Raw genomic sequence first — 13,819 nt, forward strand, 5'->3', positions numbered from 1 at the left:
CAAATTGAACAAAACAGAAATATAATCTTTACTATTTCTGTATAATACTCTTTTATTTGTTTATGAAAAAGCAAAACCATATAATATCTAATTGTATTTACTAAATGTAGTGCTTGCTGCGTAAGTGTAAACTCATCCTAACAGTGATATGTGTACGAACCTTTATTTCACAAGTCGTCGAAGCAAAGCTTATCGTCAGCGCTACATCCGCCGACCCCCGTTCACTGATAACTGCATTCACAGATTTATATTTGTGCATTTAACTGACACGACAGACAGATCGTTAAATTTACTGAAATTTCACAATTTCAAATTTATTTTTATATATTTAAACATTTAGAACCTTCTAATTTAACCATTTTAAAATTAAAACACTTTTAATTTTGTTGTTCTTTGACCACACATGTCTTAAAATTTCGTAAAATATTTTGTTGTGTTAAATAATTGCTGTCGTGTTTTTGTTGTGTTTTGTAAATTACAATTGTGTTTCAAATTGTGTGTGATTCATTTGTTGTTGCAAAATGTCTACGTTTTTGCAACATCGGCGAATATTCGAAGAAGTATGTACGATTATGTTATGTATTGTATGTATACATAAATATTTTTAAATAATGTATCGTAATGAAACTCGAAAAGAATTTTAATCAATATGTTTATTTGTGATATAAGCTACTGTACTTACAACTATAGTTGTCAAATAATATCTACATTTAACAAGAGTCATACTTACTATATCATTAAAATATCGTTTACCAAAAATATAATATATAGACTCACATACAGCTCTTACTCCCAGAAAGAAACAAGAATGTATGATTTTTTTTTTAAATATAATAAAATTATTTCAGACAGGTTTCAAGGTAAACGGAGATAAGTCAATTTATCGTTAAGATATTTAAATTTTGACTCGATTCATTCTAAATATGAATGTCTCATGGTAAAAAGTGATTAAGCACTAATATATTAAACACCAAATAAATAACATTTTCTTACTAATCACATGTGTTCCCTTCTTATCAATTACGCATTGTGAATAGTTCAAATATATGTACTTATCTTCTTTTTCCTAAACACTTTAGATTTTAAAACAACGAATCATAACTTCTACTCAACTCAGTATTATTAGTCCCGTGTAATTTCACCCCCCCCCCCCCCCCCCTTACAGGATACCACACAGTAATCGTTTGTTAAAACACATTACTATCAAGAAACTATCTTATACTTTGTGTAATTCTCATCCAGCTGACGATGAAGGAATGGGACATACCGTACGACGAGTTGAAACTATTCGAAGTGATCGGCACGGGCCGCTTCGGGACCGTGTACCGCGGCAGCTGGCACGGCGCCGTCGCTGTCAAACTACTGCACGTGAACGCGCTCAGCGACCACTCCGTACCTCTCGACACCTTCAAGCACGAGGTAGACCAGCTTGCTTTGACTACTTTTTTAAATTTATATATCTAGGTCAGCAAACGGCTCGGTCGGATATCGTACGGCTCATCTGATGGTAAGCGATTACCGTAGCTTATAGACGTCTGCAACACCAGGAGCATCGCGAGCGCCTTGTCGACCCTATCCCCAACATGAACACTACACTGTTTGAAAACAGTATTATTTAACTGTAATGTCGAGGTACTACCCCAGTTGGCCTGCTCCATATTTTGAGCAAAGAAATTTCCTGCTGTGCCGGATCTGGTACGACATCTTGATTTGACCCAGACGTGACCAGTTTGTGTTTAGGCCATGCAGATCTTGTAGGCCAGCTTGTTTTGACCTGTTCCTGAACTATATGTTTATTAGTCTATAGACTATCCAGGTTTGGTACTCCCATCTTATTATGACCTATTCATTGCCAATGTTTGTATAGGATAAGGATCTTTCCGATATGGAGAAAGAGGCATATGCCCAGCGATGGGATGTTACAGGCTAAATCGTTGTATCCATCTATGCGTGACCAATCTTTGTATAAATCATGCAGCTACGCTAGCGCTAGCTTATTATGACTCGTTTATGGCCAGTGTTTGTATAGGATACGTAGATCTGGTACTTCAGCCTAATTCAACCCATTAATTTATGCTCAGTGTTTTTATAGGCCATGCAGATCTGGTACGTCAGCTTGTTTTGACCCTTTGGTGTCTAGTGTTTGTGTAAGTAACGCAGATCTTGGGCATGGTTAGGTAGAAATGATTAATTATAGGAACAATTGTTTTAACAAGAGTCAAATGTCTATATCCAGTTGTTTTTAGTTCTGTACATCAATTTTTCACTGTTAACTTAAGGTTGGTGTTTCTAAGATTTTCCTTTAAAGAGCCTACTTCAATGTCTTTTCAAAAATATTTTTGAAAGTTATGCTTAACTTAATAAACCTGTCTTACACATTAACCAATATTGGTTTAATAACGTTCCAGGTGGCGACGTTTCGTAAGACTCGTCACGAGAACCTGGTGCTGTTCATGGGCGCTTGTATGAAGCCGCCGAGGCTGGCCATCGTCACATCGCTCTGCAAGGGTATGACGCTCTACACCCACATCCACCTGCGTAAGGACAAGTTCACTGCAAACAAGAGTGTCATCGTCGCCCAGCAGATTTCACAGGTAACTTTTCTGTAGACAATTGTACAGCTGGAAATTTTAAAGTCATTCTGGAAGTCTCTAACTCTCTACATATAGACATATGTACTACAACTTGTACAATAACTCTACCACATGCGAGAAAGTTGCCAACACGCAAAAGATGGGGCGAGATCGAATTGTTTCACGAAATTTATCGCAATACTGAAATATATGGCGTCACTGATTCAACATTAAGATTTTTTGGATTGGCGTACAAATCCGACATTCTCCATAACATTCTATCTGTAATCTAATTTCCATGACAGACAAAAGGGTACTTAAATTCTAGAGCTACTTTTTGTCGAGTTTTTTTTTTATACCACTAGGTCGACAAACAAGCGTACGGCTCACCTGATGGTAAGAGATTACCGTAGCTTATAGACGCCTGCAACACCAGAAGCATAGCAAGCGCGTTGCCGACCCAATCCCCAATCCCCCAGGAGCTCTGGTCACCTTACTCACCAACAGGAACACAATACTGCTTGAAAACAGTATTATTTAGCTGTGATCTTCTGTAAGGTCGAGGTACTACCCCAATCGGGCTGCTCCATATTTTGAGCAGGACATTCCTGCTGTGCTCTACCGAGTTTCGAGTATCTTGTAGTTTAGAAACTTATTTGGTATGTTGATACTGAATAATAAAATTTAGTCATAATGATATTGCCAGATTTCAGTTTAGTACATTCTGACAAGTAGAGTATATACTATTTCGACTTATTGTAACTTACTGCTGAGTTTGGCCATATCGTAATTTATTTGCAGAATGTGTATTAAAAGTTATAAATTTTATTAAGATTTTAATATTCCCTATTCAGGGTATGGGGTATCTTCACGCTAGAGGGATAATTCACAAGGACCTGAAGACGAAAAATATATTTCTTGAGAATGGGAAAGTGGTCATCACTGACTTTGGACTCTTCAGTGTCACCAAATTGTGCTTTGGCAACAAGTGAGTTATAATTACAAGAATTAATTTTAAATGCTTAAACTGATTCATAGAAAGAAAACTACATATTGCTTGGTATCAACATTATTCACTTTAAGATTCTTTCTTCACAAATTTTCGACAAATTATTAACACAGGAATATAATCAGTATTTTTTAAGCCAGATTGTCTCCAGTACTTTTTTTTTTGTCTTATCCAGTATTTACAGATTTAAAAAGGCTGACAGTATTTACTTTTTTATGTATGTATATACAACTAGGTCGATAAACAAGCCTACGGCTCAGCCGATGGTAAGTGATAACTGTAGCCTATAGACACTTGCAACACCAGAAGCATCACAAGCGCGTTACTAACCCTATGTTCCAACACCACAACCAGAAGCTCTGGTCACCTTACGTAAGTGGGGCTGTTCCAGATATTGAGCAGGATATTGCCCTATAAAGGTTGTAATGGGAGATGGAAATCAAACCATGTCGAATGCTCTAGTAAGACTACTTTATTAATACGTTACTCATGTAATTTATACTTACATTTAGGATATATGTATATTCGCTAATATAATATAGTACGCCCACACAGCCCGCTGTGACCTTTCTTTTTTTTAACGTGGGGAAAATCCATCATGGATACCCTCTGGCGCGGCATGGATACCTTCCTCAGCTGTTATTTGAAAGTAATTGTTTTCGTTTTAAGCCTGTAACATCCCACTATGGAGAGGACATAGGCCCCTTTCTCCACGTAGAAGAAGTATTTAAGCTCAATCAACCGCGCTGCTCCACTGCGGATCGGCGAATACATTGCCGACTATGACTAACGGTCGCTATCAGATATCTATGATAACAACCAGGACCGACGACTTAACGTGCTCTCCGAAGCACGGGGGGGGGGGGACAAGGACAGACATCCAAACCGGAAATGAATATTCGTAAAAATTGAAATATCTATCCCGAGCAGGAATCGAACTAGTCGCACCACTACACCAAAGCGGTTGTTTAAGTAAATGTCTAACTCCCCGTCCCCAGACGCAGCGCACGCGGAGACAGCCTGGGCATCCCGCCGGGCTGGCTGTGCTACCTGGCGCCCGAGCTGGTGCGCGCGCTGCGGCCGCACGCCTCGCTGCACCTGCCCTTCTCCAAGTGCACCGACGTCTACGCCTTCGGGTGAGCACGCACCGCACACTACACACCGCACACTCCACTACACACTACACGCGGCCACACCTGGGCATCCCGCCGGGCTGGCTGTGCTACCTGGCGCCCGAGCTGGTGCGCGCGCTGCGGCCGCACGCCTCGCTGCACCTGCCCTTCTCCAAGTGCACCGACGTCTACGCCTTCGGGTGAGCACGCACCGCACACTACACACCGCACACTCCACTACACACTACACGCGGCCACACCTGGGCATCCCGCCGGGCTGGCTGTGCTACCTGGCGCCCGAGCTGGTGCGCGCGCTGCGGCCGCACGCCTCGCTGCACCTGCCCTTCTCCAAGTGCACCGACGTCTACGCCTTCGGGTGAGCACGCACCGCACACTACACACCGCACACTCCACTACACACTACACGCGGCCACACCTGGGCATCCCGCCGGGCTGGCTGTGCTACCTGGCGCCCGAGCTGGTGCGCGCGCTGCGGCCGCACGCCTCGCTGCACCTGCCCTTCTCCAAGTGCACCGACGTCTACGCCTTCGGGTGAGCACGCACCGCACACTACACACCGCACACTCCACTACACACTACACGCGGCCACACCTGGGCATCCCGCCGGGCTGGCTGTGCTACCTGGCGCCCGAGCTGGTGCGCGCGCTGCGGCCGCACGCCTCGCTGCACCTGCCCTTCTCCAAGTGCACCGACGTCTACGCCTTCGGGTGAGCACGCACCGCACACTACACACCGCACACTCCACTACACACTACACGCGGCCACACCTGGGCATCCCGCCGGGCTGGCTGTGCTACCTGGCGCCCGAGCTGGTGCGCGCGCTGCGGCCGCACGCCTCGCTGCACCTGCCCTTCTCCAAGTGCACCGACGTCTACGCCTTCGGGTGAGCACGCACCGCACACTACACACCGCACACTCCACTACACACTACACGCGGCCACACCTGGGCATCCCGCCGGGCTGGCTGTGCTACCTGGCGCCCGAGCTGGTGCGCGCGCTGCGGCCGCACGCCTCGCTGCACCTGCCCTTCTCCAAGTGCACCGACGTCTACGCCTTCGGGTGAGCACGCACCGCACACTACACACCGCACACTCCACTACACACTACACGCGGCCACACCTGGGCATCCCGCCGGGCTGGCTGTGCTACCTGGCGCCCGAGCTGGTGCGCGCGCTGCGGCCGCACGCCTCGCTGCACCTGCCCTTCTCCAAGTGCACCGACGTCTACGCCTTCGGGTGAGCACGCACCGCACACTACACACCGCACACTCCACTACACACTACACGCGGCCACACCTGGGCATCCCGCCGGGCTGGCTGTGCTACCTGGCGCCCGAGCTGGTGCGCGCGCTGCGGCCGCACGCCTCGCTGCACCTGCCCTTCTCCAAGTGCACCGACGTCTACGCCTTCGGGTGAGCACGCACCGCACACTACACACCGCACACTCCACTACACACTACACGCGGCCACACCTGGGCATCCCGCCGGGCTGGCTGTGCTACCTGGCGCCCGAGCTGGTGCGCGCGCTGCGGCCGCACGCCTCGCTGCACCTGCCCTTCTCCAAGTGCACCGACGTCTACGCCTTCGGGTGAGCACGCACCGCACACTACACACCGCACACTCCACTACACACTACACGCGGCCACACCTGGGCATCCCGCCGGGCTGGCTGTGCTACCTGGCGCCCGAGCTGGTGCGCGCGCTGCGGCCGCACGCCTCGCTGCACCTGCCCTTCTCCAAGTGCACCGACGTCTACGCCTTCGGGTGAGCACGCACCGCACACTACACACCGCACACTCCACTACACACTACACGCGGCCACACCTGGGCATCCCGCCGGGCTGGCTGTGCTACCTGGCGCCCGAGCTGGTGCGCGCGCTGCGGCCGCACGCCTCGCTGCACCTGCCCTTCTCCAAGTGCACCGACGTCTACGCCTTCGGGTGAGCACGCACCGCACACTACACACCGCACACTCCACTACACACTACACGCGGCCACACCTGGGCATCCCGCCGGGCTGGCTGTGCTACCTGGCGCCCGAGCTGGTGCGCGCGCTGCGGCCGCACGCCTCGCTGCACCTGCCCTTCTCCAAGTGCACCGACGTCTACGCCTTCGGGTGAGCACGCACCGCACACTACACACCGCACACTCCACTACACACTACACGCGGCCACACCTGGGCATCCCGCCGGGCTGGCTGTGCTACCTGGCGCCCGAGCTGGTGCGCGCGCTGCGGCCGCACGCCTCGCTGCACCTGCCCTTCTCCAAGTGCACCGACGTCTACGCCTTCGGGTGAGCACGCACCGCACACTACACACCGCACACTCCACTACACACTACACGCGGCCACACCTGGGCATCCCGCCGGGCTGGCTGTGCTACCTGGCGCCCGAGCTGGTGCGCGCGCTGCGGCCGCACGCCTCGCTGCACCTGCCCTTCTCCAAGTGCACCGACGTCTACGCCTTCGGGTGAGCACGCACCGCACACTACACACCGCACACTCCACTACACACTACACGCGGCCACACCTGGGCATCCCGCCGGGCTGGCTGTGCTACCTGGCGCCCGAGCTGGTGCGCGCGCTGCGGCCGCACGCCTCGCTGCACCTGCCCTTCTCCAAGTGCACCGACGTCTACGCCTTCGGGTGAGCACGCACCGCACACTACACACCGCACACTCCACTACACACTACACGCGGCCACACCTGGGCATCCCGCCGGGCTGGCTGTGCTACCTGGCGCCCGAGCTGGTGCGCGCGCTGCGGCCGCACGCCTCGCTGCACCTGCCCTTCTCCAAGTGCACCGACGTCTACGCCTTCGGGTGAGCACGCACCGCACACTACACACCGCACACTCCACTACACACTACACGCGGCCACACCTGGGCATCCCGCCGGGCTGGCTGTGCTACCTGGCGCCCGAGCTGGTGCGCGCGCTGCGGCCGCACGCCTCGCTGCACCTGCCCTTCTCCAAGTGCACCGACGTCTACGCCTTCGGGTGAGCACGCACCGCACACTACACACCGCACACTCCACTACACACTACACGCGGCCACACCTGGGCATCCCGCCGGGCTGGCTGTGCTACCTGGCGCCCGAGCTGGTGCGCGCGCTGCGGCCGCACGCCTCGCTGCACCTGCCCTTCTCCAAGTGCACCGACGTCTACGCCTTCGGGTGAGCACGCACCGCACACTACACACCGCACACTCCACTACACACTACACGCGGCCACACCTGGGCATCCCGCCGGGCTGGCTGTGCTACCTGGCGCCCGAGCTGGTGCGCGCGCTGCGGCCGCACGCCTCGCTGCACCTGCCCTTCTCCAAGTGCACCGACGTCTACGCCTTCGGGTGAGCACGCACCGCACACTACACACCGCACACTCCACTACACACTACACGCGGCCACACCTGGGCATCCCGCCGGGCTGGCTGTGCTACCTGGCGCCCGAGCTGGTGCGCGCGCTGCGGCCGCACGCCTCGCTGCACCTGCCCTTCTCCAAGTGCACCGACGTCTACGCCTTCGGGTGAGCACGCACCGCACACTACACACCGCACACTCCACTACACACTACACGCGGCCACACCTGGGCATCCCGCCGGGCTGGCTGTGCTACCTGGCGCCCGAGCTGGTGCGCGCGCTGCGGCCGCACGCCTCGCTGCACCTGCCCTTCTCCAAGTGCACCGACGTCTACGCCTTCGGGTGAGCACGCACCGCACACTACACACCGCACACTCCACTACACACTACACGCGGCCACACCTGGGCATCCCGCCGGGCTGGCTGTGCTACCTGGCGCCCGAGCTGGTGCGCGCGCTGCGGCCGCACGCCTCGCTGCACCTGCCCTTCTCCAAGTGCACCGACGTCTACGCCTTCGGGTGAGCACGCACCGCACACTACACACCGCACACTCCACTACACACTACACGCGGCCACACCTGGGCATCCCGCCGGGCTGGCTGTGCTACCTGGCGCCCGAGCTGGTGCGCGCGCTGCGGCCGCACGCCTCGCTGCACCTGCCCTTCTCCAAGTGCACCGACGTCTACGCCTTCGGGTGAGCACGCACCGCACACTACACACCGCACACTCCACTACACACTACACGCGGCCACACCTGGGCATCCCGCCGGGCTGGCTGTGCTACCTGGCGCCCGAGCTGGTGCGCGCGCTGCGGCCGCACGCCTCGCTGCACCTGCCCTTCTCCAAGTGCACCGACGTCTACGCCTTCGGGTGAGCACGCACCGCACACTACACACCGCACACTCCACTACACACTACACGCGGCCACACCTGGGCATCCCGCCGGGCTGGCTGTGCTACCTGGCGCCCGAGCTGGTGCGCGCGCTGCGGCCGCACGCCTCGCTGCACCTGCCCTTCTCCAAGTGCACCGACGTCTACGCCTTCGGGTGAGCACGCACCGCACACTACACACCGCACACTCCACTACACACTACACGCGGCCACACCTGGGCATCCCGCCGGGCTGGCTGTGCTACCTGGCGCCCGAGCTGGTGCGCGCGCTGCGGCCGCACGCCTCGCTGCACCTGCCCTTCTCCAAGTGCACCGACGTCTACGCCTTCGGGTGAGCACGCACCGCACACTACACACCGCACACTCCACTACACACTACACGCGGCCACACCTGGGCATCCCGCCGGGCTGGCTGTGCTACCTGGCGCCCGAGCTGGTGCGCGCGCTTATGAAAATGTAGTAGACAAAGTGTTGTCATTAAATTTCAGTAAGAAACAAAAATACTCAACATAGTTGAATTTTTAGTATGTGTGTTTATTGTATGTTATGGAAAAACTTTGCTACTCTCTAACATATCTTCAATTTCTACGTAAATATTACACTACATATATCGATAGTTCTAGTTATTAAATACAAATTTTGTCCAATAACAACAGGACGGTGTGGTATGAACTACTGTGTGGGGAATACCCTTTTAAGGGACAACCACCGGAAGCTATCATCTGGCAAGTTGGCAAGGGCGTCAAGCAATCACTGGCTAACATGCAGGCGTCCAGAGACATTAAGGTAAATAAAAATATACTTGTACATTTTTATAATATTATAAGTGATTTGTGACTTTTCCTAGTATTTGATTTGTAACGATAGAGTGTATATCTCCAACAAGAGTTTTAATAACAAAAACATACATCAACATATTATTTCATGTTATTGTAGTCATAACAAACGACAGTTATCAGTTCTTTTCAATGATTTTTTTAAGCCTTATTTTAAAAAAATTAATTTTTTTAAATAAGGCTTTTTATTCTTGTAATCAATCTTTTAAATAAATATATTGGTGTAAGGATATTGAGAACAGCTGCTAATATTATTACAAAATATTAAAAGAATTTCAGAATTAAACATAAATTGAAATCTAGATTAGCAATAACTAAAAAACACCAGTAATCGTATTATTTTCTAATGTTTATCCTGTGTTGTAAGCATATTATTTTCTAATGTCCTGTCTTGACCATGGTTGGTGTAAAGTAGCCGAAACGTCAGGCATATAAAAAACCCAAAAATAAACCGTGATAAAATCTGAAAAAGTTGTTTCATTTTCACCAGGCTCGATAAGAGTAATATTTAATTGATTTATATGTTATGTTTCAGGACATCCTAATGTTATGCTGGTCATACCGGTCGTGCGAGCGGCCGGACTTCCCCCACCTGCTGTCAACGCTAGAGAAGCTGCCCCGCAAGCGACTAGCGCGCTCCCCCTCCCATCCCGTACATCTGTCCCGTTCAGCGGACTCGGTGTTCTGAGAGCGGCTAGCAGGCGCGCTTTGTGTGCAGCCGTAGGCTGATTTAAGTAACGCTGACTGGAAATCACGAGTCGGCGCTGAGGATAAGACGTATTGTATGTTTATGTTATGAATTGTGCTGATTGTCGCGGTATACTGATAAAATATACTGATAGGTCAGCCCATAGTTCGTCAGACCTGTGGGTCAGTGCGAGACGTTTTAATATCGCGCTGACCGCAGTGTACGGATGCAGAAAATATAGAATGCATTAATTAATGGCACTCTTTCGGTGACGATCAGCGACAGCTTAGGGCGTAACTCAGTGACATATTTTAAGATTCAGCGCCCGGGCCATTTTAATTTACTGCTCCATAAATGAAGGGAAAAGGTAAATGCAGCGTATCTATTAAGGATGTGTTAATAATTTTTTAGTTGTCCATTGTTGTAAATATCAAATAATTTTTCACATCCCTAGTACGTATGATCAGTTATCGCCGCTCCTCACAGAACGCCGCCCCGGGCCATGGCCCTAGACCCTAGCGTAAATACGCCCATGGCGTAACTCGTATCGCAGCAAAACACAGATGCGAAGAAATGCGCAGTGCGTTAATTAACGACTTCCGCTGAGCGCGACACTAGAAATCCGCTCAGCTTATTCAGATATACTTTATAGAAATTCATATATTTTATCTATCTCTCAGAACTCCTAGGGAGGGTCAGGGTCGGCAACGCGCTTGCAACACTTCTGGTTTCTGGTGTTGCAGGTGTGTATAGGCTACGGGAACCACTTACCATCAGGTGAACCGTAAACTCTTAAAATCAGTGCTGATGGTCAGCGCGACTCTAAAATCAGTCTTAATGTTCCGTTGCCACTGGTGTAGCGCCCTCTCACTCGCTTCCAATAGTTCCAATACACCTGTCTCGCTCACCGTACTCACAGTTGTCATGATGTTATATAGCGCCCTCTCGCTTACGCAGTACATCCTTCTCGTTTTTTCATATTACGAAATGGAGATGTCTGTTTGTAATACGAAAGTAGAAACCACGATCGCATACTCCCAAATTCGTAAAAGTTCAAAACATTACGTTGCGAAAATTTAATCGACTCGATAAAACCGAATCTATAGCTGTCTCTCTCTATCAACATGCCGTCTCGCTCGAATTTAATAAGTAAGTTATTTTCACATCCTTCTTCTAAGCAGAGGGTGGTTCGAAGGGTATTAGAGATAAAAATATTAAAAAAATATGGTCGTATTATTTGAAAACAATCCAAATTACAATACAAATGGCAAATTATATATCGAATTGAACATTCTTGTGCAATTAATTTTTCACTATATTTAAGATGAGTACAGTTAAATGACTGCCTTTTATATATATTAAAAGCATACTTAAAGTTTGTAAAACTAGTTTTTTTTAAATGATTTGTATCAATCGCGGTTACATCTAAGACCATTGTTACTAATGTTCCGCATAGATAAGATTGTTTTTATTATATTCCAAAATATAATCAACCATACTGAATATACTATAAAAATAATTTGTCAAAAAAAGTAAAATGGACACAAGACTTTTGTTATTTTAATTGTTTAAAATTAGAGGTTACAGAATAGTCTGTATTTTTTATTAATCTGTGACTTTTGGGGCCTTTCTTATTAATTCAATGTGAATTATCTATTGGAACATACCTATAGTCGATAGATTATACAATAATGAAAAGATTCTTTTCGCCGACTAGTGATGTACTAACACCGATGTGTATATTTTTTTTAATTTCGTGAAACGGGTAATCGATACTTAGTGAAAATAATGAAAAGCACTCTAAAATACCGAAATAGAACTACATTTACACTTGACAGCTTTATGTTGTTTGTATTTCTTGAAGAATATTAATTAAAATTCAATTTTATTTAAAATAAATAATTTTATTGAAATGACTTAGTGAAGAAAAACTAAATCAATTTTAGAAATACAAGCTTTTTATTATACTAAAATAATTTATATATATAATAATATATAAAAACAATTTTAAAAAATCAAAAATAAATATTGAAGAACAAGATCACCATAGTTTACTTCCAACATAACGGCTGCCCAATTTCAAAACAGTAAGGGACAAATTTTTCGAAATCGACTTTTTGGAATTTTTCGTTCCAATGGAGTCGTGTGAACATGATTCGGTTATAATTTTAAAAATTTATTTGTTGTCCCTTATTGTGTTTTGAAACTGGGCAGCCGATAAGTATTTAAAACAAACTGAAAATTATCTTTATAAAGGACAGCGAAATTTTTTTTTCTGTTCACATTTACTATAAAACTCATTAATATATCTTAAAGCTCAAGTGTGAAGGTAGCCTAAAGTATTGATCTCTTGATTTAACGATAGTTATATTTTCGTATGTAAAAAATGTGAACGTTGACTGTTTATTAAAAATAAATATATGTAAATATTGTACAGTGTTACTGGTTCCGACGCGGTCACACGCCGGAACCGAATTCGGAATCTTACGTAATTATTTAATTAGTGATTATTTTTAGTTTTATTTTATTAAAATTAAAAAAAAATACATTTAAAAAAGGTATTAAAAAATCTTTAGGCGATTATCATATTTATTTTGCAGTGAAGTTTTAATTATTGCGTCGTCAGTATTGTATAATTAAAGTGTTAATCTTGTTCTAATCAATGAAGAGGTTAGTTCCTCGATTCTCCATGAAACATCAAATCTATCGTTGTAATTACTGTCGTTCATATAAGTAAACATGAAAATGTGAATAATCTAAAAAAATTAAAATTATTTTCAAAAAAAAAAGATAAAAAAAAAATAATAATATAATTTTCAGAAAACAGTCGTTTGTCGGTATAAGTGTAAATTACATCCGTTAATTGAGATATTTCATTAGAATTTGTACATTTTAAAATAAATATAAATTTGTATATTTTGTTTTTCGTAACTCATAAGAAAATATCCTGGTACACAATAGAAAATAAGTGATATTTTTTGTATTATATTGACTATAGGAATGGTATATTACCTAATGTGTTAACAATGCCTTTGAATAAGGTTAAGATATCTCCTCCCGAATATTGATAACAATGCTATTGTTGTACTTTAGATTTTCTTCAACTTTTCAGGTGTTACAGTTATGAATTATGTTATGTTTCGTACGATTTCTTTTGAAATGTTCTACTTTAAATGCCTTTAAATACCTTACCTCATAATGACTGACAGTTGATCACGATTGCTTAAAAAATACAGTTGTAATATAATGTACATTGTAGTTATATAAATAATGTAAATAAAAGAACATTCCTTTGAGTAGTTCTTTCAATGTTTCCTTTATTAGTGACATTT

General features: G+C 47.0%; 1 protein-coding gene across 1 annotated transcript in view; it reads left to right on the plus strand.

The window, feature by feature from the left end:
* LOC123656543 (kinase suppressor of Ras 2) overlaps nt 1–10,621 on the plus strand; it is a 51,175-nt gene extending 40,554 nt beyond the window's left edge. The window contains exons 13-18 of the mRNA XM_045592213.1: nt 1,243–1,419; nt 2,409–2,594; nt 3,428–3,561; nt 4,587–4,718; nt 9,620–9,749; nt 10,335–10,621. Coding sequence (XP_045448169.1) covers nt 1,243–1,419; nt 2,409–2,594; nt 3,428–3,561; nt 4,587–4,718; nt 9,620–9,749; nt 10,335–10,487 — 912 coding nt within the window. The 3' untranslated portion in view covers nt 10,488–10,621. The remainder of the gene's footprint in view (nt 1–1,242; nt 1,420–2,408; nt 2,595–3,427; nt 3,562–4,586; nt 4,719–9,619; nt 9,750–10,334) is intronic.
* Nucleotides 10,622–13,819: the final 3,198 nt, after the last annotated feature.

The sequence above is a fragment of the Melitaea cinxia genome, chromosome 9 (assembly GCF_905220565.1).
Source record: "Melitaea cinxia chromosome 9, ilMelCinx1.1, whole genome shotgun sequence".
Classification (NCBI taxonomy): Eukaryota; Metazoa; Arthropoda; class Insecta; order Lepidoptera; family Nymphalidae; genus Melitaea; species Melitaea cinxia.